General features: G+C 45.9%; 1 protein-coding gene across 1 annotated transcript in view; it reads right to left on the bottom strand.

Annotated features, from left to right (window-relative positions):
* LOC115317300 (zinc finger protein OZF-like) overlaps positions 1-23,297 on the bottom strand; it is a 92,792-nt gene extending 69,495 nt beyond the window's left edge. The window contains 3 exon segments of the mRNA XM_040210955.2: positions 19,152-19,406; positions 19,409-20,191; positions 22,762-23,297. Coding sequence (XP_040066889.2) covers positions 19,152-19,406; positions 19,409-20,191; positions 22,762-22,840 — 1,117 coding nt within the window. The 5' untranslated portion in view covers positions 22,841-23,297.
* Positions 23,298-24,874: the final 1,577 nt, after the last annotated feature.

Here is a 24,874-nt window from a genome sequence, read left to right as displayed (position 1 = left end):
AATTTGAAAAGTGTGGCGGTTGGTGATCTATAACTATTAGAGGGCTGGATGCCATTAGTCCATCCGTCGTGTTGATCGCTCCGAGTTGTTCGGTTCCGCTGGTAGCGTTGTCGTCGGTGTCGTCGTGTTATGCTGCCTGATTGCAACAAAAGGAGGTTAGGCGGCTTCCCCAGCGCGTGTTCTAGGTGCTGAATGCCGCTGTTCACGCACAAACGTTCATGAGTGGATAACGCACGTAACAGAGGTGAGCACAGGCAATAGTTAATCGAGAGCCACACGGAGCGCGAGTGCGGTACCTCCTAGCCGCTGTCGACAGAGGGTGTCGGAGCGATTCGTTGTCAACTTGTCGTCCACGGCAAGTGGGCGTTTTGTTCAATAAAGCCAGCCTGTCAGTGTTTTGTAAAGCTATCCCTTCTTTATAAGCGCTTCTGATGCGATGAAAATGCGACCGGCATTGAGCAGGCCGAGCGAGACTTCGGCGACAGTCTTGACTGTTCATTCTCCAGCGGTTTCGGCCTTACTCGTATTATTTGCGGTGTTGGCGCTTGGACATAGAGATGTTTGGAAAGTTTTTTGCGCCTACAGATGACACCAAACGAGCGTGCGAGCCGTATGCTCTTGCTCCGGCGAGAAGCCGCGTAGGGCTCGCCAGGCTCGTATCGCCTGCCGCATACTGGCCGCCATATTGTTTTTAGGGTGTTAGCAGTTAACACGATTTTCACCACCTCCGGCGGCTAACACCCTTACACGAATAAAGGCGTTAGCCAGAGGACGAGCCATTTACACGAATAAGGGTGTAAAAATTTTAAGTGTGCAGCGCACCGCCGATTTTCTTGGTGCGCGTTGGGGCAACGAAAAGCCGCACCGGGAGGGTGCGCTTCGTTGATCGAGGACGTACGGTGCGCACCGGTGCACTTGATCGAAGATGAAGGGGCGCACGTCAGTGCCCCGGTGCGCACCGGTGCGGATGATCGAGGATGCTATCATCTTACACGCGCGTTCTTCAACGCTTTATTTGGTTATTTACTTCGAATCTTTTACACGGGGAAGGCATAGGCGTGCGGCGCCTGGAACACCAATCCCTGCATTCTTCTTGATGCTTGGGTAATTTAGTATTAGGTAAATTTTCATAGAGATCAATAGTGCAAACGTCCTATCTTTTGCGGGGCTCCTTTGTCTGGTCAGAGGGAGTGATGGCGGAGCGGCGGCCGTGTTGTCTGGTGAGGGCGTGAGCGTGCCAATATAAAGCGGCACTACAGCGTCTATCCACGCGCGCTAATGAATAAAAATATTTAAACCAAGAAAACAAAAATGGAGCACGCGCCATCAGCCTCCGTTCGAAATCCTATAGCAAGCATGGCGCCCCAGGTGGTGCCCCATGCGTGCAAGCGCGTGCAACGCGCGGGTGAACGTAGCTTTGGCAAGCTCGTAATCGCACGGGCGTGCCTGCTCGAGCAGAGACATGGCGGCGGCCAGTCGCCCAGCTTGCAATCGTCTATACTTGGTGTCAATAATTTTTACAGCTGGTCCTGCAGCTAGCGCGCTCGTTTAGCCGTGCCGCTGTCACACTAGGAGCTCGCGCTCGTAGCCTAGGGGCTTTGTCCGCACTAAGATAACACGAATGTATTCCCGGCGAGAAGCACGTAAGCGGCGCTTCAGCGATCCTCACTCTAAAGCCCCTTCACGTTTCAAAAGTAGTGCAAGGTGCGTGGATGCACGAGGCACGTGCCGCACTTGGGAAGATCATGGCTGCACAGCGCAGCACTGATCAATATTTCAGACGTTATGCTCTTCCCAGAAGTAACGCGTGGCACGTGTCTCGAGCATTTCCAAAACAATTAATGGCGCCACTTTTCCCAAGACGAGGGGCTTTACCTCACTGCGGCGGCTACACGCGCTAATCAAGCGCTGATGTTTTTGTTCCCACATACAGCACCGATCTAGCTTTCATGTTAGAACCGCGAGTCACCCCGGCATGTCCGGCCGTGTCTCGTATACCGCATTTAGGTTGCTCCTGTTGCTGCGCTTCATGCGAAGTACCTATGTCCCTGTTTCTAATGTTGATTCAGTGCTAACGTAGCCAGATAGCCCTGCGTTATCTGTGAAAAAATACATCTAAAAAGGGGGAAAAAAATCGATTCAATCTTGTTTTGGGATGCGAAAAGGACCCACCTGATAGCGACTCCCAACCCAAACTTCTCGATGTAAGCAGGACTGGTGAAGGCGAGCGGGTTGAACATGAATACATAAAATTGAAAGAATGAAACACAGAGGACAAGCACAGGACAACGACTTTCTTTCACGAAAGAAAGTGGTTGTCCTGTGCTTGTCCTTTGTGTTTTATTCTTTCAATTTTATGTAAGCAGGAACGGGCGTTTTTTCCAGCTTTTTTTATTATTGATATTTTGTTTCACAAATCTTGAGAAAAAGTTTAGGAAAACAATCAATGACAACGCGAAGAAACATGCGCACGTTATCGCGCGGCGTGAAGCCATTTACAACTGTTGAACTTGGCTCTAATCTTTTCACGAAGTTGTACCGAACGTCTTTATGAATTTTGTTTTATGCGCGTTGTAGAGTCGTCTTTCTTGATGCGCAAGTAGCTCAATGTGTGCGGAAAATACCGAGAGTTTAAATATTCTATACCACAGAGGCCTTGCTTTAATGTTTTGGAAAGCCAAAAAACCACCTCGTTGCTTTGCAGCGATTTCCATACACTTAGTCTGGCGTCGGTAAACGAGGTTTGTAAAACACATCTAAAACAAAACAGAAGTTTGTTGTTGAAATATTCTTGAATAGAAAACATAACAGACACAGACTATGAGTCTGTTTGCTCACCATTCATGGAGAAGGGATTTTGCTATCGCAGTGGCTAAAAATTCGACGGCCGCGGCGGCGAAAACTTACGTGGCGGACGTCGAGTGGAGCAACACGGGTGGTGGCAACCTCATTTCACACTCATTTTTTTACATCTTTTTTTTTTTTTTTTGTCGCAGCCGAGGTGAAAAAAAAGTTGTTTAGTCTTGAGAAAGTCAATGCAGTTATCCTGGCAGGGTTGAACAAATCTTCAATAATAGCGAAACATCCGTCAACTGTGCTTGAGGTAAGGGCTATCTTTTGGATGAGCATCGTACAGGCGTGCGGTCGTGTACTGCGTGGTGCACGTTAAAGACCCCATGGCTAGCGGTTGTACCGCACTGGCTAAATTTCTCATCTACAGCTGGGAGACTCATCGCCCCTGTGAGGCAGACCAAGTTCTAGGCTGTATAAACACACACACAACCCAATTTTTCCTATCTGAAACCAATTTAGCTCTTGCAACGTCTGAAAAATATTTCAAAGGGCACAGTTTCCATTGAAACACGAAGCTTTCTAAAAAAAAAATAATAATAAAACACTTTTGTCAATAAAAAAAAAAAAAAAAAATTTGAGTCGCATGTAACATTGTAGGCAGTCTACCGCTAAACAGTACGATTTCATCGGTGTTCGCATCGAAAAAAGAGTGTCCTCAGAGATGAAGCGCATGACGGCCTAGCTCTTCGGCCACGTTGGGTGATCGGTCGGAAGTCAGAAAACAATAAAATTTCCGAATCGCACACAGTGGCGGAGCGTCCATGCCCTGGAAGGAAAAGCGGAGAAACCGAAACTCAAGACGGCCGCCCGTACAGTGTTTCCAGACCACGAAGAGGTTTTGCAACTCGCATCCACGTAGTTCCGTTTTCAAGCAGAAGGGTTTGGGTTTTTGTATTGCAGGCGTTGAGTCAAGTCATCGGAATAGTTGAAACAATCAAACCAACTTTTGGACGTTAAAACATTTCTGCCGGACATGGCAGCAGAGTGACGCAATAAAAATAACACTAATTTTAGTGTAGGAAAGGTTTTTTTTCTTAATTATAGCTCAATTCGGGAATACAGTTTTATCTAAACTGCTATTTTATAGCTTATGATATTTGCTAAAAGATTAGTTTGGGAATAAAAAAAAAGTGCATAAGTTTATTAACTGATTTTAGGGAGTTCGATTGAGTTCAATCCAGTATCCACTGATTTTTGTTTTCCTCGCCTGGCAACTCTGGTACCCAAGATGGCGCAACGCATGTGGGTCAGGTGGAGCGTTGTGTGCGACGTGGTTGCGGCCTTTGAGTTATTGGATGGTTTTGTTCAAGACAAGGCTCCTATTTCGAGAACGAGCGGTTCAAATCAACGCCTCCGATTGCAGCGAAAGTAATACCGAATCACTGACCGGTCCCACTTCACAGTTCGTTCATCATGGGTGAGTATCCACGGAAGCATGGTAGCACAAGTTCGGGAAGGGGCCACAAAGCACTTTCCGAAGGCTGTGTCTACAGTGCCGCCCGACGGCACTCCAATCCGGCCTACAAGTGCCGTCCGGGAGTCGGACGGCGCGTGTATCACTGGGGAGCTCGTTAACACACACCCCCGCCTGCATTCACGCCGCTTCGCGGCGACACTATGCGGCTGCTAATTACAAAGCTATTGACCCATTTGGCCCTGTCGTACACGCCGCTTCGCGGCGTCCAGCCGGCAAACCAAGCCCCGCTGTACCCGATGCACCTCCGGAAACGAAGTACCATACTATTTCGTTCAGCGAAATTTCGGCGACAACATTCGTTTTTTTTCCTGTGTTACTGGTAAAAAAATAAATGTACATATCGCCAAATGCGTCGGCAAAATAAAATGTTCGAGAAAACAAAAACAATAAAGTAAGCCCGCACTGGGGATCGAACCCGGGATCACGTGCTTATGTGACACATCTTACCAATACGCCTCACTCCCCTTCGTAAAAGTCGTTTTGAGAACTCATTTTATACGAGACTTTCGGACGGCACTTGAACGCGCGAGTGGAGTACCGTCGGACGGCATTTGAACGCTCTGCAAGAGTGCCGTCGGACAGTTTTCTAGAGACTACGTTTTGCGAAACCACACCCGTTCACTTGTTCTGTCTAGTGGGTTTTATCAGAACGGAAGGGATATAGTGAGCGCAGCCGTGAGCGGCAGACTGGGCGAACTGCGATGAACAGGCGAGCTCTAGGAATCGAAAGTATGTGGCATCGCGCGTCGGAGGGGCCAGGATGGGGCTTTGCGGTGTGCGCGACTACAAGGACCGTTGAGGTTATTCTTTCGCACGCATTACATTTCACCGTTAAGTCCCACAGCATAATACAATTCGCAGTAAAGTGAACTTGTGGCCAGTTCTCCTGGTTTTACGAGGTTCAGTGGGCTGCGGAGCCGTTGGATTTCGGTCGTTGATCGCGGCGGTGACTGGACCCCGTCTCACCTCCTCTTCACCTCAGTGAGTGACCTACACAGTGACCGCAATAACAATAAAAGCGAACTGTTTTAATCCAGGTTGTATCTGAGTGCCGTCCGATGGCACTAAAGTAACACTCGACTGCACTCTGAGCACGCATTCAAGCGTCGTCCGAAGGCTCGATGGGCTGTAGAGGGGACCTGGGTCATCGCTCCCCGAGAAGCGGAGCCTTCCGTATCTGTAGTCTGAAGGAAGAGGTTTCACTCGAAGTTTTTTGACCATATCCAAGCACTTAGCAAGTCATCAGGTAAGTGTCGCAATCGGCAATTTAGAAGATCTGACTATGAGCCGCTTGCCGCTGATTTGTTTCTCATAAAGTTGGTCCAAACAAATCCACAAACCATTTGAGCAACCTCAAAATTCTTCAGGCACTCTCTGCGTTTGATATCACCACACATCGCGACACCAGCTTTGCGCGGGCACTTCCAAGATGAATTGCCGTTGAAATTAAGAGGTAAGCGATTTCAACACGTTATACTATCTGGAAAAAACAGTTCCTTAACCGAAGCAAAGTACCGAAGAAAGGAAGCAGACGACGGATGTCACCGGTCAGCCGCAGCCTCCATTTGGGAATTGGGATGAGTAGCGGCGCAGAGCCCAGCAGTGCCAGCCAGTCCTTCCCTACGAACAAGCGTCAACCACAAGGGATGACGGGTAGTCATGATGGGCGAGGAAGTAGACGGCAAAGGGGCTGGCGATAATGGAGGTTGGGTTGCGGGGCTACGGAGCTAACATCATGACCCCCTGCTACAATTCTATCACACTTAGTAGTAGGCTTCTCTTCCGAAATTTGAATAAGACACAAGTTCAACTTTGAGGGCGTGTGGCGGGTCGCTACAAAACACTCTCGACACCCTGGCCGACCGAAAAAGGCCAGGCTGTGCTAGCGAGTCCATCTATGGAAAGCGGCAAGCTTTGATGTCATGATGCTTTTGGAGAGAAGTAGTTGTAGTTGTAGTTAAGTTAAATTTTAGGCACTTTACCCACATATGCAGGGTATGTTTGGGTCTCCATCGACAGGACAAGTTGCCTGCTTCATGAAGACCTTCCATGATGATCTGCGACATGGGCAATTGCCGTACGTGTGATCATCGAGGCCTCCATCTCCCTGCAAAGGTAACCCATAGACTACAGCAGGTATCGCCTAGTATACAATGCCAGGAATTAATTTAGAGGGAAAGGCCGTTCCCAAGCTCCTTGAGAACCTGCATGGTGATGCCCTAGTAGATGGTTGGCCAAACTGCGGCTCTCCGCGTGTTAAAGTGCGGCTCGCCGCTCCCTCCCTTATCCCCCCTCTCTCTCTCTCTCCCCCCCCCCCTCTCTTGCGGAGCACTTCCCCAAAAAGAGAAACGAAACACGTTTTAAATGTGCTACCACTGCCTTACGCACAATTGGACTGCTTTTGACTCATATAAGATAGACCGAAATTAGTTTAAGTTTCGTTTATTGCTCTAAACAAAAGACCTGCCGGTTTTTGTTTTAGAGCGCAGCTCTTAGGGGCCCGTTTCCGGCTTGAGCGGCGTCGCCGTCGGCGTCGCCGTCGCCGTCGCCGTCGGCGTCGGCGTAACCGCGCGGTGCATCATGGGAAATGTCCCATAATGCACCGCGCGAGCCCCCCACCAAGGTCACGTGACCTCGTGGGGGGTCACGTGACCCCCCGAAGTCACGTGACTCCCCTGAGGTCACGTGGCCCCCTCCTCGAGGTCACGTGACCCCCCGATGACGTCATCGTCACTGATGACGTCACCGGCATCCACATCGTCATCGTCATCATCACTGATGACGTCACCGGCATCCACATCGTCATCGTCATCATCACTGATGACGTCACCGGCATCCACATCGTCATCGTCATCACTGATGACGTCACCGGCATCCGCATCGTCATCGTCATCATCACTGATGACGTCACCGGCATCCACATCGTCATCGTCATCATCACTAATGACGTCACCGGCATCCACATCGTCATCGTCATCATCACTGATGACGTCACCGGCATCCGCATCGTCATCGTCATCATCACTGATGACGTCACCGGCATCCACATCGTCATCGTCATCATCACTGATGACGTCACCGGTACCACATCGTCATCGTCATCATCACTGATGACGTCACCGGTATCCACATCGTCATCGTCATCATCACTGATGACGTCACCGACATCCGCATTGTCATCGTCATCATCACTGATGACGTCATCAGTGACGTCACTGATGTCGTCACCGGCATCCGCATCGTCATTGTCATCATCACTGATGACGTCATCAGCGACGTCACTGATGACGTCACCGACATTCGCATCGTCATCGTCATCATCACTGGTGAAGTCATCAGTGACGTCACTAATGACGTCATCGGTACCCGCATCGTCATCGTCACTGATGACGTCATCAGTGACGTCAGTGATGACATCATCGGCATTGGGGGTCACGTGACCCCCAAGGTAACGTGACCCCCCCCCCCTGGTTAGTTTAACCCCCCCCCCAGTGCCCTTCCCTCCTCCTCCTCAAGAGCTGCGCTCTAATTCGGCGTTACAGGGAGTTGTAAGCGGCTTTCATTTTTTTTTGAGCAAAGATCTAGCTTCGAACACGAACAAAGCCTTCAGTGACAAACTGGATGAAGCTCGGGAGTGCGTTGTTTATTTGGTGAACAAACCCTTCATTCCGTCATGGGAGCAACCAAAGCTAAGAAAGCCGTGAATGAGCCAATACAATTTTTTTTTCAATCAGCGTTTGACAGTTCTTAAGGTATCAATGTAATTGCAACATGGCTGAAAGGATGCTATCCAAACATCGTAAATTAATCACGTTCGAGGACCGCGTACAAACCACCGATTGCACCACTGGTGGGCTCCCTCGACCTTGCTGTTCACAGGAGGAGAAGTGGGAGGAAAGTGTCTCGGGGCTTTTTCCTCCCATTTCTGACCATTTGAAGCATGCAATCGTCGATTTATCTCGCCTTTCTTAGTATTTTCTGCCACAGCCACAGACGTGGCGAAATATGTTTGTTTGACGTAAGTCTGTATGAGTGACTTTATACGTGGAACCGAAATATGCCGACGCCTTCAGGCTAAACTGTGCTTCTAATGTAGAAAGAGGTGCACAATGAGATTAGCTACTCATGCAGTGTGCTGGTACGGAGATTGCAGCTATGGATACTGTTTCACAGGAAAATATGTTTTGTTTTGCTGCAGTTTGTGTCATCAGACATTGCAGCAAATCATACCTACGACAGACGGTGGTGCCTGCCGTGTGCTGAGACCTTCCAAGGTGACCTGGGCAGTTACCGTACTTGTGAGCATGGGTGCTTCCATAACCTTGCCAAGGTAACCTCTAGACTTGGGCAAGTATCGCCTCATATGCAATGCCAAAACTTCCCCTTGCAAGGAAGGTCATAACCAAGCTGCACCTGAGCCTGCCTGGCTACCCCTAGCGTGACATATAGCAGCATCACTATAAGCGGCATTCCGTGTTTCCAGAATTAATCCTTTGTCGATCATAATGTAGAAAACCCGAGACTGATAAAAGCAGGGAAACAATGTCGGAGAAGAAAGACAGGGGAAAAGAATGTAATCCTTTGCGGCATTGGAGGGTGTTTTCTGGAGTTTACCTTTGTGGAAAATTTGATGTTTCTCAGAGCTTGTTTTGATTAAATTCTCAGTTTTTCAGAATAATTTAGATATTATATTTGCTTGCTGAGTTTCCCGATTCTCAGAAAGTCAAAAGAAACAGAAAAAATAACCAGACAGCAGTGTATTAATTAATTTATAGTCTCAATGATTGCGGAAGGAGTTGCCTGTGCCTAGACGAGGTTTCTTGAGCTGAATATGGCGGTGTGACTCTAGATCCTCTACAACTCGCAGTGCACCCCAGTTAATACCAGCTCTCCCATGAGAAAACTTGCAAACCAGGGTTACTTATTCTACCTAGTTTGGCGCAGTATGGCCGTCTGAGCTCTTGCGCCATAAAACCCGTGAACAACAACAACAACAATGTTACTTATCCAGGTGTCGGTACATTAAGCTATCAGTCTCCTCGGTTCGGTCACTGAAAAACTTTGTTTTACCCACCTTTTTAAAGGCTCCCTGACATACTTGCTACTCACAGCCGTAGGTGCCACGGGAACGTTCCGCGCTGCATGGCTGTGCGGGGTGAAGTGTGAAATCTAGAAAGTTCCGCCGCCTTCGCTCGTCCCACAAAATCTGCGGGCTAATGGCTTCCTTCATGATAGAAACTGTACCCCTCTTGACGTTACGAAGCCAAAATGTTTCGTTCGGAATTTTTGTTTGTTTGGAGCATGGCTAGCACAACCACATCAGAGAAGAGAATGGAACATATTTCTTTCGTGCTGCTGAGCTATTGTTGGGGTTCCGCAAACTTTATTTGTTGCCATCGAAATTCTTCTAATCAGTTGGAAACAAGTTCTACTGTCAAAACCCAACCCCTCCCCACCCCGACGTCGCAAATACTGATGTCACATAGACAAGGGGAACACGACTACAACATAAACAGAATCACTTCTGGACACTAAGGCATACATTGCCAAGATTGCAGATGTCAAGCAGAACTAAAACCATTGCCCCGTAATAAGTAAAAATAATAATCAACTAATTAGGGAAGTTATTGAAGCTGAAAAGATTTCGAGGTTAGAAGAAAACTGTGTCACTAAACCTTGTCCAGATTTATTACAAAAAAGAATTAGATTATCTTGCATCCAGATAAAACCAAAAATAAAAAAAATAAAAAAATCTTATTGTTTAAAAAGACAGGCGCAGGCAGAGAAGAAATAATACAAGTCTGAGTTGCAATTCAGAGCTTCATGAATGTCTTTTCCTTTTGTGTGTGTCTGTGCTTGGTTGCGAATTTTTCGCGCTGTGGAGGAGTATGCAACACCAGCTTGCCCGAGCCTCCATATTTTTAATACAGCCAGTAGAATTTTTCACTTTGAAAATATGATGAGGACCGAATTTGAAAATTCAATGTCGCCAAACAATTTTTTGCGGACGTAAGGTTTTGGTTACGAGGTCAGTCATAGCTACTGGTGTGTTTAGCCAATTTTGAGGCAAATTTGTGACCTTGAAAAAAATTACAGGTATACTGTTACATTCTCCTTAGCCTCCTGAAGATGTAAATCACTGGATTGAGCCCCTACCATATTGTTTTGTCTCAAACCTGATGCAGGTATCTTCTTTTTTTCTTCAACTCAGTTCGACGTAGGAGCTGCCAAGGTGTCCTGTCCCTTTCACGTGAGCAGTGGCCAGCACTGGAAGAAGCAATCTTTGGACTGCTGTAATCCATTCTTTGGGCAAGTGAATAAATTTCTTTGAAGCAGAGACCTGGTGTTTGCACAGCAGCTCCACTGAACAAACAACACAAACACAAATGTTTCTGTGCCCAAAGCCTTCGTAGCTGCTTGAACTTATTGATCTGAGCTTGCACGTTGCAATGTTAAGGCAAGATGCAGATATAGTTAACGTCTCTCTAAAAAAATTGGGGGCACCTTATGCTTGGATGTCTAGCTTGATCAACTTGGAACGTCCAGCCGAATTGAAACAAGGATCTAGCCGAACTGAAGCATGCAGCCGAATTGAAACTTGTAGCCAAACTGAAGATTTAGCCAAACTGAAGCGTCCAGCCGAATTGAAACTTCTAGCCGAATTGAGGATGTAGCCGAACTGGAACGTCCAGCCGAATTGAAACTTCTAGCCGAATTGAGGCAATAGCCGAATTGAGGCTTCAGCCGGATTGGGACGTAACCGTCCCCTCTTGCTCGCACTCTCGTTTGTGTAATCCCGGACACATCCATTCTACCCCTAGAAGATTAGCCCGTCGCTCAAAATTCAGACAAAAGTTGCTTTCCCCACCCCGTTTATTCCGAAGCTGACAGTGCTGTTGAAGCTACGTGCTCCTTGGGCCAGCCACACTTGCCACGTGAGCGTGTCAAATGTGGCTGCAGAGAATGAAGTCAGGTGATGAAAGGGAGGCGGCTGATTGGTCTGGCAAGCGCGTAGCTTCCACCACATTGTCAGCTTAGAGGTGAAGGGAATAAGTGAGGTCCGGTTGCGTGTGGCGTCAGTTTGGACCCGATGACACGTTTTTGGGACCCCGGATGTATCACAGTGAAAAGGCAGAGAGGTTGCGAAGGGGTGGAGGTACGAAATAGTCCGCTCTGTTTTCAAATGTTCGCACTGAAAGTCAGGCTTTTGACTTTCTACCTTTTTTCTTTTGGTCCACTGAACGATGTGCTATTAGTAAAATCCCAATCTAAAATGATTTATCCCATCCCAAAAATCGTTTCATGGGCCCTTTAATAGCTTCATCGATCGATCAAACGGGATGAGGCCTTCACAAGACATAATTAAAAATTTAAAAAAAAACGCAAATACGAGAACAAAGTAAAAGATAACCGACAGGATACAGCACTGTGTCCTGTCGGTTATCTCTTGCTTTGCCCATCGTATTTGCGCTATTTTGTTTTTAATTATGTCTGCATATCAATTGAAGCCCAAACTTGTACGTTAATCAACCTTGACAAGGGTACCTTTGCAGCAGCTTGCAAATAGTGGTGCCGTGCGGGCCAGGGGACAGCCGCGAACTATCAAAATCGGAGTGCAGCCTTTCTGATGGTCCGATTGTCCTGCTCGACGTCCTCAACAAAGGCGATAGCATTTTGTAGTTTATGGATTATTCCTGTGAGCGCGAGGGTTTTGTGTTTGAACTCGTAAGAAAATGAAGTCGCAATCATATGCCCGGTCAACTTGTCTGATTTCTCACTCTTCAAAATATCCCGTTCACTATAAGGAAGTTTTAGGATAACGTGCGTAAGCGCATTGGGTAACCTAAAAATAGCGTCGCAATTATAAAACCTAAGGCAGCGATAATTTTTGTTTACTCAAAGTGCTTGAGCGCGACACTGTTAGCGCGAACAAGCGATTGTAGTTTTTCGCAGTTTGTCTCAAAGAATGAAATGACTGCCATCAATATTATTAGTGTCTTTGAAAGTGCTCATCTGGGCCACTAAGCTAAGCGGTATACAATTTGGTACCTTCTAAAACCATTTCGAAGTAACATTTAAAAAATCGTGTTCGCGGTAACGTTGTCGCGTTTCGTAGTCCCACATTTTGGGGACCATCTTGACAGAAACATTTCAAGTGGTTCAAGTAGAAATATCTTTCGTTGGAGCTTGTCTGAAAGTGATGTATATTTTAAGAATACGTTGACAATAAAAACTAGTTCACAACATAACTAAATAGCTCGCCGGCACCTTTGCTTTATTTGCATTAACAAAATTTCGGCACCTATTTTTAAGGAGAAAATGTGAGCAAACCAGGGTTAGAACGATGGAGACTTTTCGCGGAGAGGGTGAGATGTGCGGGGCTTTATACCAATGGGTTTAAACGGGACGGGCGCAAACGTAAAGGTGTTCCGGGAACGGATTGAAAAGGGACAGGTTCTAACGGGAAGGGCGATTCGGGAATTCTCCAATATGAGCCTCAGCCGGTACACGAAAGCAGTCTTCCGGAGCTGGTCGGAGCGCTTGTCACGGTGACCCCTCTGTGTGTGCCACCGAGTGGATTTTCTGCTAGTCGCCCCATTTTTGTGCAACTGCTGTTCTTGCGAAAATGGGTGTGTGGTGCAAAGCGCTATTCCTCCGATCCTATGAACACCAGGCATCGGACGGCGTCTCATCCCATTCACCTTTTTATACGCCCCTATCTATGACATCACGTAGTCAGTAAACATGTGAGTAGTGTTTCAAAACGAGTATTTTTTTTCTGAAAAGAACCGCCGTGTTTAAATAAATTAGTAAGCTAAAAAAAACTTCCAAATGGGGGCGCAGCGGCGCAACCCTTTTGATGGCTCCCTGGGTACCCTGGGCCTCTGCCCTGGGCGACCTCCCGGAACGCCTACTCCCGGTCCTGGTATAAAGTCCAGGATATCGAAAAAATAAGACGTTCTTTTTTTCTTTGGGGCTAATTTGAAGGAGGAACTATTTTCTGCGGTTGCGGTCGTCACGAACGTTTACAATTAGGGTCGATACGTCCTTATCAGTGTTCCAATTTCTTTCTTCTTTTTTACTAACTGTCGCTAAGCCCAGTTTCCACGCTTAATCACGTTCGGAATGTGTCGTTAGCCTACTGTTGTCCTTATTGATTTGTGTTCCCTTCACTGCGGCTTCGACTTATCATGAATATATCTATCCTTTTTGTCACCCATAAGAGCGTTGCCTCTTTTACTATTAATTACACTCAGACTTGTACGTAATCCGTTACAAGTAACGAAATTACTTGTAATCCCTTACATTTATGAGTAATTTTGTAACGGATTAATTACATATTTTCTAGAGTAATTTTAAAGTAATTCCCTTACATTTTTGACGTAACGAATTCCTTGTAATCCGTTACATTTTTTGTCAGAACCAAGCCCCCCCCCCCCCCCCGCCCCCATTCTAAATAAAGGTTTTTTTTCCTTTTTTTTTATTTTTGTAAAGTCGAGCGCAGTGACACTGTCACGCGAATCGACCAGCGCAAAGGGAGGCTTGGCACACTTCAGTTCCGCAAAGCCTTTTTTTTGCAACACCAAGCCCCTGGATCTATCATTTTTTTTAAGACTCTAACATCAATGTCAAAAAATCCAAATAAACAATTCACAAAAAAAAAAAAAAAAACAGGGGGGGGGGGGGGGGCAAGTTATATCCGCTTTTTTTTAGTCCCTTTGTTTTTTCTTTGCGATCGAAGACGGGGAGAGGTGGATGCCAAGTGATTGTGCGCCTCTTCGAGAAGCTCGAGGCGGTAAGTGCACTGAAAAGAATTAACAATGTCCTTCTCGGATATAGTGACTGCGACCATTTTCATAAGTTCACAACAGGAGACAACGCTCCGTCATACCCTACCCTTATTGTGAGTCAGCTTTTTGCGAGCACTTAGAAAATGGTAATTTTCTTCCGTTCTTATTCTTCCTGTTTTGCCCCAGCAGGACGCATCTTATCTTAAGCACACATTTTTACAAATAGAACATAATGGTGGCTGACGTAGACTTGATATTCTGGGCTTGAGGAGAGAGTGAAATTCGGGAGTGGGGCCATAGCGCGGCTTACTTAGTACTCTACACTTTGCTGTCTGTGGCATCAGTGGGCGTCTATCTGGAGAACACCGGAGTAAACTGCAGTCAGTTCGTGCTCCGTGCGTTTTTGAACGGCACCAAGAAGGGTACACACGGCGAACGTGCGTTTACATTTCCCTGTTTTAACCGACGTTCTACTTAATTGTTGTTATGAGTGTCCTTCTTTTTCTTTTATTTCTTATATTGATATACTGGAAACTTTTTTTATTCACCAACGTCTCAAGTGAGGCTCGAACTGTTCAGAACCAAAGGAAGAAGAATATCGAGCCAAACCTTATTTATTATTTAATTATCAGCTTACTGTTACAACTATGTTTTGCTATTGATGACTTCTACAGCTTCGCGATTTAGAGAATGGGGAATTTTAGTAGATCGGTCCGATGACTCCGATAACGATATCCGATACTTCGCCGCCGTCTTTGCGTATGTATCATATCATTATCGGCTACCGTTATCGCGCGTATCGGAGGTATCTGAAGGATCTACTAAATCTCTCGAATAGCAGGCAACGGCTGCAACGACGAAGCTTTGCTCTACGTTCGAAATAAATAGTACTTTCCTTGCTTCGCTGAAAAAGCTCAATGCAGAGCATGAAGCATTCGTGAGGAACAATATGGCACTCCCATCCAGTGCCTCAGCTCAAATGGTGTTCAGCGTAGCAGTCGACATATTGAGCAAGAGATAATGCAAAATGTCTGACGAGACATTCGAGAGCCAGCTGTTGCTCAAAATACTCTAGGTCATTAAAAGGAAAAGGTTGCAACAATAAGAGCTTGAATAAACCTCTTCCCTTTGTCTCTTACTTAAGGACAATAATGTTAAAAGTAACGCCACGAAAGTAACGGATTACTTTTTGGGGTAACGGTCAGTTACTTTCACGGGAGGGTAATTGTAATTGTAATAAATTACAATTTAGCCTTGAGTAATTGTAAATGTAATTCCTTACTATTTTTCAGTAACGTGTACAAGTCTGATTACACTAAACTCGGTCCTAAAATTTCTCCACCAGATAACCCGTTATTCGCGACTCCAGCGACCTATAGGGGGCGCCACCACCAAATAAACATGGCGGCTGAGTCCAGGTCGCGTCGGCTCGGCCGGGCCGCCTGAACAGGTGGTGCGTTCAATTTAACTGATTTTATTTTGTTTAATGCCCAATTTTATAGGTATTTGAACTGAGACGGTTAAGTGTAGCCGGTGCACATAAACTTGCAGAGCATAATTTTGTTTTCCAATTGTGTTTTTTGTTCTTTTCATGTCAAACTTTCGTTTCCGAGATTTCGTTCGAAACCGAAACTATGGGCTCTGGAGAGACGGTAATATACTAATCAGCTTTGATCATCTAAGGCAAGCGGCAATGAATGCAGAATTCTCCCACCGACAGTAATTTTCAGCCAACTCGCATGCCTCGACCATGCGACTTATCTGTCCGCGAAATCGAGCTTTTGTGCATATCCGCGTTTAAGAAACAGCTTCAGTCGTATGCTCGGTCAACAACACAGGCTGCAGGAAAATTGCGAAAAATAAGCAAGCGCTTCTTGAGCCAAGGAGCATGTTACCCCGCCGGCACCCCACTAAGCCGCTGATACTCGTATTTCAATTCAGGTTTTAGTAGCAATCGTGAAGTCATTTTGACGAGCGGGTTATGTATTATATTACGTACTATGGGGGGGGGGGGGGGGGGAGGGGGTCTCACTAAAGCAATATTAGTATATTCTTCGGTTTGAAATATGAGCTTAGTTGACTAGCTATTAGGTGAACTGCTGAATAAAAATATATTTGACAGACAGAGAGATACTAAGTTAAACTTAACCAAATTGTTCTAGCCGGTAGCACGGAGACGAATGCGGACAAACTGAAGAGAGTCTTCATTGGAGATTCACGCAGAATCTCTCTGCATTGAACTTGACTTCGAATCCTGAACAGAAAAAATTAGTATTTTTGTGGTCGGTCAACCTGAGCAACGTAGACGTATATTGCTGCTGGCTTAATTCGACGGGTGTATAATATAAATATTGGAGGCGCGATAGGTCAAAATGCCGTGACAGCATCTAACGTTGCGAGACGTGTCCCCCCACCTTTTGAAAACAGATAATTCCCCTCATTCATCATTTGCAGCGAGCAGGTTTTCCTGAATCAAGTAATTGCGAAATCAGCCCAACTCCTTCAGAGTGGTCCAGAGGATTTTTTGGCGAAAAGCAGCCAAGATGAATAGCCAACGCACCGACCGGCGTGGGTGGCTCAAACTTGAAGCTAATCGAACACAATCAAACTCAAGAAAAGCAGCTATCGAACCTTCCCATTCACTTGACTGCAGCATTGGTGTTCCCTCCAGTGAAATGCCTCGTCTGTCGTCCTCCCACTGTTCTACATCCTGATAAAGAAACCCCTTATCGGTTACCAAGTAGTCGTCATTTTGAATGTGATTCGAGACAGACAAGAAATCAAAACGTTTTTTCCGCGATTCCTCCCCATCCAAGAAATCGAAAACACGTGATGGAAGGAAACAATCTACTGAAGTTTCGAGACACTAATGAAATTCCTGGACCTTCGTTAAATGACATTGTTCACCACCGCGCCGACAACACGTGCCCGCGAAAGCCACCAGAGGCGCGGAGGGGCGCGGAGGGGCGCGGAGCGACCTGGACCGGCTGGTTCCCGGTTTTCCCGCTTGGTGGCGTCCGTTTTGCTGGAGTCGCGCATATTGTCCTTGTAAGTAATTTTTTATCAATTTATTCATGTGCGGAGCGCTTCGCGACACACCTTTAATATGCCTGCTTTAAGTGCGCTTGAAACTGGGTTTTAAGGGCTTTCAGAACAAACTGATGAAATAATCGAGAAATCGGCTCGCAATCTCCACTCTGCGCGTGCCCAACAGCGTGCACTGGTTCGCCGAGTTTCTAAAAGAGTTAAATCGGAGAGCCTTTTGGCAGCATTCCCAAGAAGGGGTATACTGTACTTTAATGCATTATACCCCATTTTCTTGGAAGTACCTATAAATACTTCCAATGAGTGTATCCCTTCAAATGGAGAAAAAAATTTTTGACACGTGGTTACTTCTTTGTTCAAACCAGCGTTTTATTCAACCAAAGTTTATTGCTGAGCCCTCATGGTCGTGCAAAAAATTACTAAATAATTTGCGAAAAAAAAGAGAAAATAAAAAGAGCACAGTCAATAAAACCAGTTTTCAAAATAATAAACATAAGCAACAAATCTTACAAACTAATAACACACAAAGATATGACTTTCTTAACATTGCTGCTATTAAAAGACCTTAGTTATTTTATAAGTTCGTATATTTATGGTCATGACTAGGCCGACTTGTAAGGTACAGTGCTAATCACACTTGTCTATAACGCGCGGGCGTGCTGCTTTCTCCGGGGAGTGCTGGGCTGGTGGCATTCGCGGAAACTAAGCTAGTCACGTGGCGCAACATGGAACGGCCCGCTCGAGGGGTGTTCTGCCCACTCTATCAGCTGGCGGCGAACGCGGAAGGCTGCTCGCACGCTTTTTACAAACATCATTGCTCGAACAATAAACAGACTAAAGCATGATGGCGTATCAACGATGTCATCATCAAAAACCAAAAATATATCACAAAGCACTTTATTTTTATCGCTTATCAAGCTGATACAGTGGGCAGGACACCCCTCGAGCGGGCCGTTCCATGTTGCGCCACGTGACTAGCTTAGTTTCCGCGAATGCCACCAGCCCAGCGCTCCCCGGAGAAAGCCGCTCGCTTGCGCGTTATAAACAAGTCTGATGAGCACTGTACATAAGTGACCTTACAGACATCACAGAAACTTCAGGTGCATCACGTGATTAATGACTCTAAATGAATAAAAAAAGATAAGGCTTCAAATATTTTCTTTTTTTCGTGTACAAAAAAGTGAAAGCCGTTTACAACTCTCTGTAATGCCGAATTGGAGGGCAGCTCTTGAGGAGGAGGAGGGAAGGGTACTGAGGGCCGCGTGTTCTCGAAGGGGGGGGGGTCACGTGACCCCCCCCCTCGAGGTCACGTGACCTCGGGGTGGGGAAATTTCCCCGCTAGACTTGGCGGGGAAATTTTTCCCGCTAGCTTTAGCGGGGAAATTTTTTCCGCTAGATTTAGCGGGGAAATTTTTTCCGCTAGATTTAGCGGGGAAATTTTTCCGCTAGATTTAGCGGGGAATTTTTTTCCGCTATTTAGCGGGGAAATTGTTCCGCTAGATTTAGCGGGGAAATTTTTCCGCTAGATTTAGCGGGGAAAATTTTCCGTTAAATTTAGCGGTGAAACTTTTCCGCTAGATATAGCGGGGAAGTTTTCTCGCCAGATTTAGCGGGGAAATTTAACCATAATGCACCGCGCGGTTACGCCAACGGCGACGTCGCTCAAGCCGGAAACGGGCGCCTAAGAGCTGCGCTCTAAAAAGACCTCTGGTCGCTTCGTCTAAGGGAAATTCACATTTTTTATCTGTGTTTGCGCAATAAATAACAGGCTGAAACATTTTGAACTGTGAAAAACACACACTGCTTGCAAGTAGAACCGCTGCAGGTCTATCGCCAAGCCAAATGAACACACGTCGGTGCTAGAGTATTTCGTTTAAATCCCTTCCACAACTATGATGCACGTCGCTGTTTCGATAACTTGCGATGTATCTTCCGATGAGCGTGTAAATTGCTATGAGCCGCGAACGCTCTACCACAGGTCTCACACTTGAACGGCTTCTCTCCAATGTGAGTCCTCTCATGATTCGCCAAGCGAGTTTTCTGAGTGAACGCCCTGCTGCACCTGTACGGCTTCTCTCCGGTGTGACCCCTCACATGCATCGTCAAATCGCATTTCTGAGTAAACGCCCAGCTGCACGTGTTGTACTTGAACGGCTTCTCTCCGGTGTGAGTCCTTTCATGATTCGCCAAATTGGTTTTCTGAGTGAACGCCCTGCTGCACGTGTTGCACCTGTACGGTTCTCTCCGGTGTGAGTCCTCACATGCCTCGTCAAATCGCATTTCTGAGTAAACGCCCTGCTACACGTCTTGCACTTGAACGGCTTCTCTCCCGTGTGAGTCCTCTCATGAATCGCCAAATGGGTTTTCTGAGTGAACGCCCTGCTACACGTGTTGCACTTGAACGGCTTCTCTCCGGTGTGAATCTTCTCATGAACCGCCAAGTTGCGTTTGTGAGTAAACGCCCTGCTACACGTGTTGCACTTGAACGGCTTCTCTCCCGTGTGAGTCCTCTCATGACTCGCCAAATTGATTTTCTGAGTGAACGCCCTGCAGCACGTGTTGCACTTGAATGGCTTCTCTCCGGTGTGAATCTTCTCATGAACCGCCAAGTTGTGTTTCTGAGCAAAGGCCCTGCTGCACGTGTTGCACTTGAACGGCTTCTCACCGGTATGAGTTCTCTCGTGATTCGCCAATCTGGTTTTCTGAGTAAACGCCCTGCTGCACGTGTTGCACTTGAACGGCTTCTCTCCGGTGTGAGTTCTAACGTGAACCTTCAAGTTAGACTTATCCGTGAACGTTTTCTCGCAAACATCACAACTGAAGGATCTCTCTCCAGTGTGAGTCCTCTCGTGGATGGCGATACCCGCTGCAGAAAGACATGAGTGAGGACAGAAGCGGCACCGGTGCTTGTCCGGGTTTCGGTGCGTTTGGAGCTTTTGTGGGTTGGTTGGGGGAGAGGTGTCACCCCTGCAGCTGTCCTGGTCGAAGGTATCCACTTTGTCGCCAGAGTATGCTTCGATCAGGTCTGTTGGGATGACAGGACAAAGCAAGAAATGTCGGCGCTGTTTTTGTTGTTCTGAACATGGGAATTTTGAGTACCTAGATGAACATGGTCCAGAATACCTACATCATGCCGGTGCAGCGAAGAGGAGGTATTCATTCATTTGAGATGTTAAAAAGGTTCATTCGTAATGCTTGTAAAGGTCTATCGGCAATCTTTTAAGATTCCACTCTGGCAGCCCCATGCTGCGGCAGCTGTGGTGGCTTGCCCGTTCTCCTAACCAAGTGCGGAAGGAAAGTCAAGCCGCCGCGGCTGCTGCTGCACAGTGTTGGCGGTAACGTGTTACAAGTAACGTCGTTACCGGTAGCGCCTTTTTTCTTTCAGTAACGTAGTAACGTATTCATTAGTTTTCTAAATCTACAAATTTTCTAAATTTTTCCAATCCTTTCCCCACGAAAAAATTTCCGCTTTAGAAAAACCCCAACCAGCGCCTGTCATGTTAAAGTCGAAACACGCTGTCGCCAAAAGAAAACAAAAGCGCTGTTACCGTCAATTTATAAAAAAAAGTAACGCAAAAGTAACGTGCGTTACGTTCTATCGGCGACAGTATCGCGTTCCTTTATTTCGCAAGTAACGTAGTTCTTTACTCTTTTACGGTAACGACTACAACACTGCGGCTGCTTACCGCTGCCAGTACGAAGCGCCGGGTGATAGCGTGTCGACATTCATAATGATCGCGACTGTGTTTTAGTGACGCTGGAAGGGTCATTCACACACCCACAGATTATTAGGTTACACAAAATAGCATTCAATAAGCTCGTGGAACAGGGATGGGCAAAATACATGCAAATATGTATCGAAATACAAATACAAAATACTTCGTCAAAAATTTATTTAATTACAATTCTAATTACAATTCCAAAAAAGCATTTAACTACAAGATACAAATACAGTCAAACGTATTTGGTCTCCTTCAAATACTTTTTCAAATACATTCCTCAAAATTTGCGTCAGCGACTTCAGGGCACCGCAACGGGTTTCTGGTTATCTCATTTTAATTTTGCATCGCACACTCGGGAGTTAGTGTGCGAGGCTCTAGTAACGTAATTGAAATATAATCACAAAAAATGTAATCAGCTTGGACGTAATAGGTTAAAAAAGTACAGAGCTTCAAGCAGAATTTTTTGTCGATTACATTTTGGTATAGACCAACAAAGAACAGGGACGACCAAGATGCGCAGCACTAGCTAGAGAATTTTTTATTGCTGCAACTAGCACCAGTTACGACAATCTGGACGACCCGCGCATTTAGAATGTTCCAGGCAAAAATATGGATGGAAATCAGGCTGGAAAGCATCACACGTTGTCACGGGCACTTGTTTAGCCAGCCTGCCTGTGAACGTCGATTTCGTCACTACTCTTGCCCTGGACTAGCACCGTAATCACAAAGTCACTAAACGCTTGTGCTTGATTGAGAGACACTGCATTTGGCGCAGAACGTAGTTTTCTTCCTGCTCTGGACAATGACAATAAATTTGAGGGATGTATTTTCGCCCACAAAATTGTATTTAATTACAATTGTATTTGAAATACCCACGTTTTAATATTTAAATACACACTTCAAATACATTACCCAATTTGTAATTAAATACAAAGTATTCAAAATACGTGTTTCAAATACTTGTATTTGAAATACTGCCCATCCCTGTCGTGGAATAATCGTTGTGCACCTTAGAAACTTGAAAAATCGCTAAGGTACACAGTAATTATTTTACCAGTGATTTGAAACAGCAAAAAACGCGGTTCTATATCGACAATGATGTGGACATTTGCCAGCCTATAGCTAAACTTCTAAAGCAGGGGTGGCCAGGCTGACCCGGCCTAAGACCAGAAAACGAAAACCCCCGAACTTCCAAGAGCCGCAAGGGGGGGAGGGGGGGGGGGGGGGGGGCAGGCAAACTTTTGTTCAGTGCAGTAAACAAAACTCGAGCAACTTTTTTTCAATCAATCCGAGTAAAAAGCAGTCCGACTGTACGTAAGGCAGCAGTAGCACGAGGCTACCAAACTGCAGCCTGTCTTTCGATTTAAAACGCGGTCCATTTCACTTTTTATGGGGGGGGGGGGGGGGGCGGTGAAGCCGCGAGCCGCACTTTAACACGCGAAGAGCCGCAGCTTGGCCACCCCTGTTCTAAAGCTTCAATCATTTGGAACAGCCAAACATATTTTGGGCTATTTCATGCGTCGAAAATTATTTATAGCATTTGTGAAAGCTACTAGATGAACCGGAACTGAAGGAAAAAATACAAGTTTGTAATATAAATAAACAACTCGGCATGGTACATTTCTCTGATATCAAATACTATGTATGCGGTATATTTTTTCGGTTTGGTGCAGACCGCTAATTAAAACTTAATGAAGTTTCCACGTGGAGAAAACTTTGTCTACCACATCAGACTCCTTACGTTTTCCACCTTCTAAAAAACCGAGCCTACAAAAAGGTTTTCTATCCGTGTGGGACCGTTCATGAATCTGTGAGGGTGTGCTAAGAGGGTACGAGGCTGTATGACTGTTTTCCCGTGTGCTTCTTCTCATACCTGGTGTTGTTAGTTCCGTGGGCACCATAAGATTGGCGGCAGAAGTCGCACCGCCGTCCGTCCTCCCCTCCTGGTCCATCTTCAATGGTTGTCTCTGCAATTCGGCTCCTTGGAAGGAGAGCTCCGCCCCCTTGTCCTCGTAGTCCGTTCTCTGCCATTCGGAGTCGGATGCTGCGTGGGCAAGTTCTGTTAGGAGTGAAGATCAAATTTTGTTTTGTTCATTTTTTTATACTATACCAATACAGAAGCTCAATCACAACGAAACTTAAGGAACAAGCAAACATAAACACATCATGATGATGAAGTAGAGAAATTCAGGGGTTTACATTGATATTGCGGTGTAATTCAAAAAGTAAAATAATAATATCACGATCAAACACCCGCACCATAACTTGATACTGAATACACCGAAAACGTCGACTGTAAAAATGCACGTGAATCAAACATAAAAGTGATCCTTCTCTATTAATACGTGCTTCGAAGGTTTTACTTCACCTTTAAACATACGGTAAAAGATTACTTCGATACAGATCTACATAAATCACGAAAGACACAACTGGGTACGATCAAAGAGCGTGGTTTAGTTACATCGCTCCTGCTCTGTAGTGCTGAAAAAAGGCAGGCATGCCACAAAACCAACAACTGCACGGTATATCGCCGCCACAGGTTTTGAGAATTACACGTGAACAAAATGGACATGGTGTGTCGGCGAACGAAGGTAGGGACGGGAATGGAAATGTTGCATGTAGTTGGCTGAGCTGTGGCCATTTTCTATTTGATCCGACTAGTAGGTCCCATTTATCTGGGAAAAACGTAGCCCAAGGTTCTGGCACTGCCATAGGTTGGTCTGGCTGGTGGCTGGCACTCTTTCCCAGGCAGCGAAGGATCGCTCACGCTTGCTTTAAGAGGATTTCCGGATAGTTCGCCCTGCAAAGTTTAGAAAGATGAGGGTTAATAAACAGTCGCCAACACAAAGTTACTTTACCTGCCCTCAAATAGCATCACATTGGATGAGTGCAACTAAAACTGAAGGATACCAGTGCCTGGAATCGGTCCAGTTGGCTATTCATTACTTGATTAAACTGCGGAGTAAATGATTATGAATTACGATGCAGAGACGAGAAAAAGAAGGCAACAAATGGGAAAACGCGCCTTTGCAGTTCAGTTTAATCAAGTAAAATCTGAAGGCCAATTTCGAGATTAAACAGGGCATAAATAATAACACCATTTGTCAGTAGGAGGGTATCTGCGAGAAATTTCAATCTGAAGGACGCGAAAGAAATAAGTCCCATGTGACTACACCACTTCCAAGTGTGAATGTTTTGGCCAAATGACACTGACCATTACTATTTCTACGAGAGATGTTTCATTATATATGCAGCGTCAAACCGCTAGCAAGGAGGAAAATTTTTGCCGGTTCCGTCTGTGCCGCATACACGCGACTAATGCCACCATTTATAAAATGATATGTAGTGTAGATCAATCATTCAGTCTCGCATTTTGTCAACAACTAACATAAGCGGGGCCCACTTAGGGAGAACGAGTTTTAACTGAGATACTTGGTTCACGTTCACGAGTTCCCCATAGAACCGCATTGGTAAAAAGCCTTTTAGATCATCCTGAAGTTGAATATAAAACGCTATAATTTGGTTAAGGAATCTTCATTATAAATTTATCACCATTCAACACGAGTACAAAAGTTTACAGTCCCTATTGCAAAGCAAATGTTTTTTTTCATTTCTTTTTATTTCTTCCAACTCAAGACAAGCTTGAGTGGCTTTCTCCTCTTGATCTTAAGAGAAGGTGAAACGCTTCTTCCGAAAAATGAGATAGAGGTTGATTTCTGCGTTGTTTGATCCCGTAATTCTAAAGATTTTGTTCGTTTTCCCCGAAGAAGTAACTAAACGCGAGAACACGCGAAAAACGTCCGACCAGTCGTTACGTCATAAAAGGATCTTTCGGCCGCCATGCGCGTGTCGCTCGTGAGCAATCGCAGGCTTGCCACTCCCCCGCACTGGCAGCAATCATGACATCTTTTATTGTTTTGTTTTTTCCTTTTTTAAAAATAGGAAGAGTCGCGTGCATAACTTCGATAGGCACTGAAGATGCGCGA

Source organism: Ixodes scapularis, unplaced genomic scaffold (genome assembly GCF_016920785.2).
Source record: "Ixodes scapularis isolate PalLabHiFi unplaced genomic scaffold, ASM1692078v2 PGA_scaffold18__7_contigs__length_3171195, whole genome shotgun sequence".
Lineage (NCBI taxonomy): Eukaryota > Metazoa > Arthropoda > Arachnida > Ixodida > Ixodidae > Ixodes > Ixodes scapularis.
The sequence above is the reverse complement of the archived record's forward strand: the minus strand, read 5'-3'. Positions and strand labels throughout refer to the sequence as shown.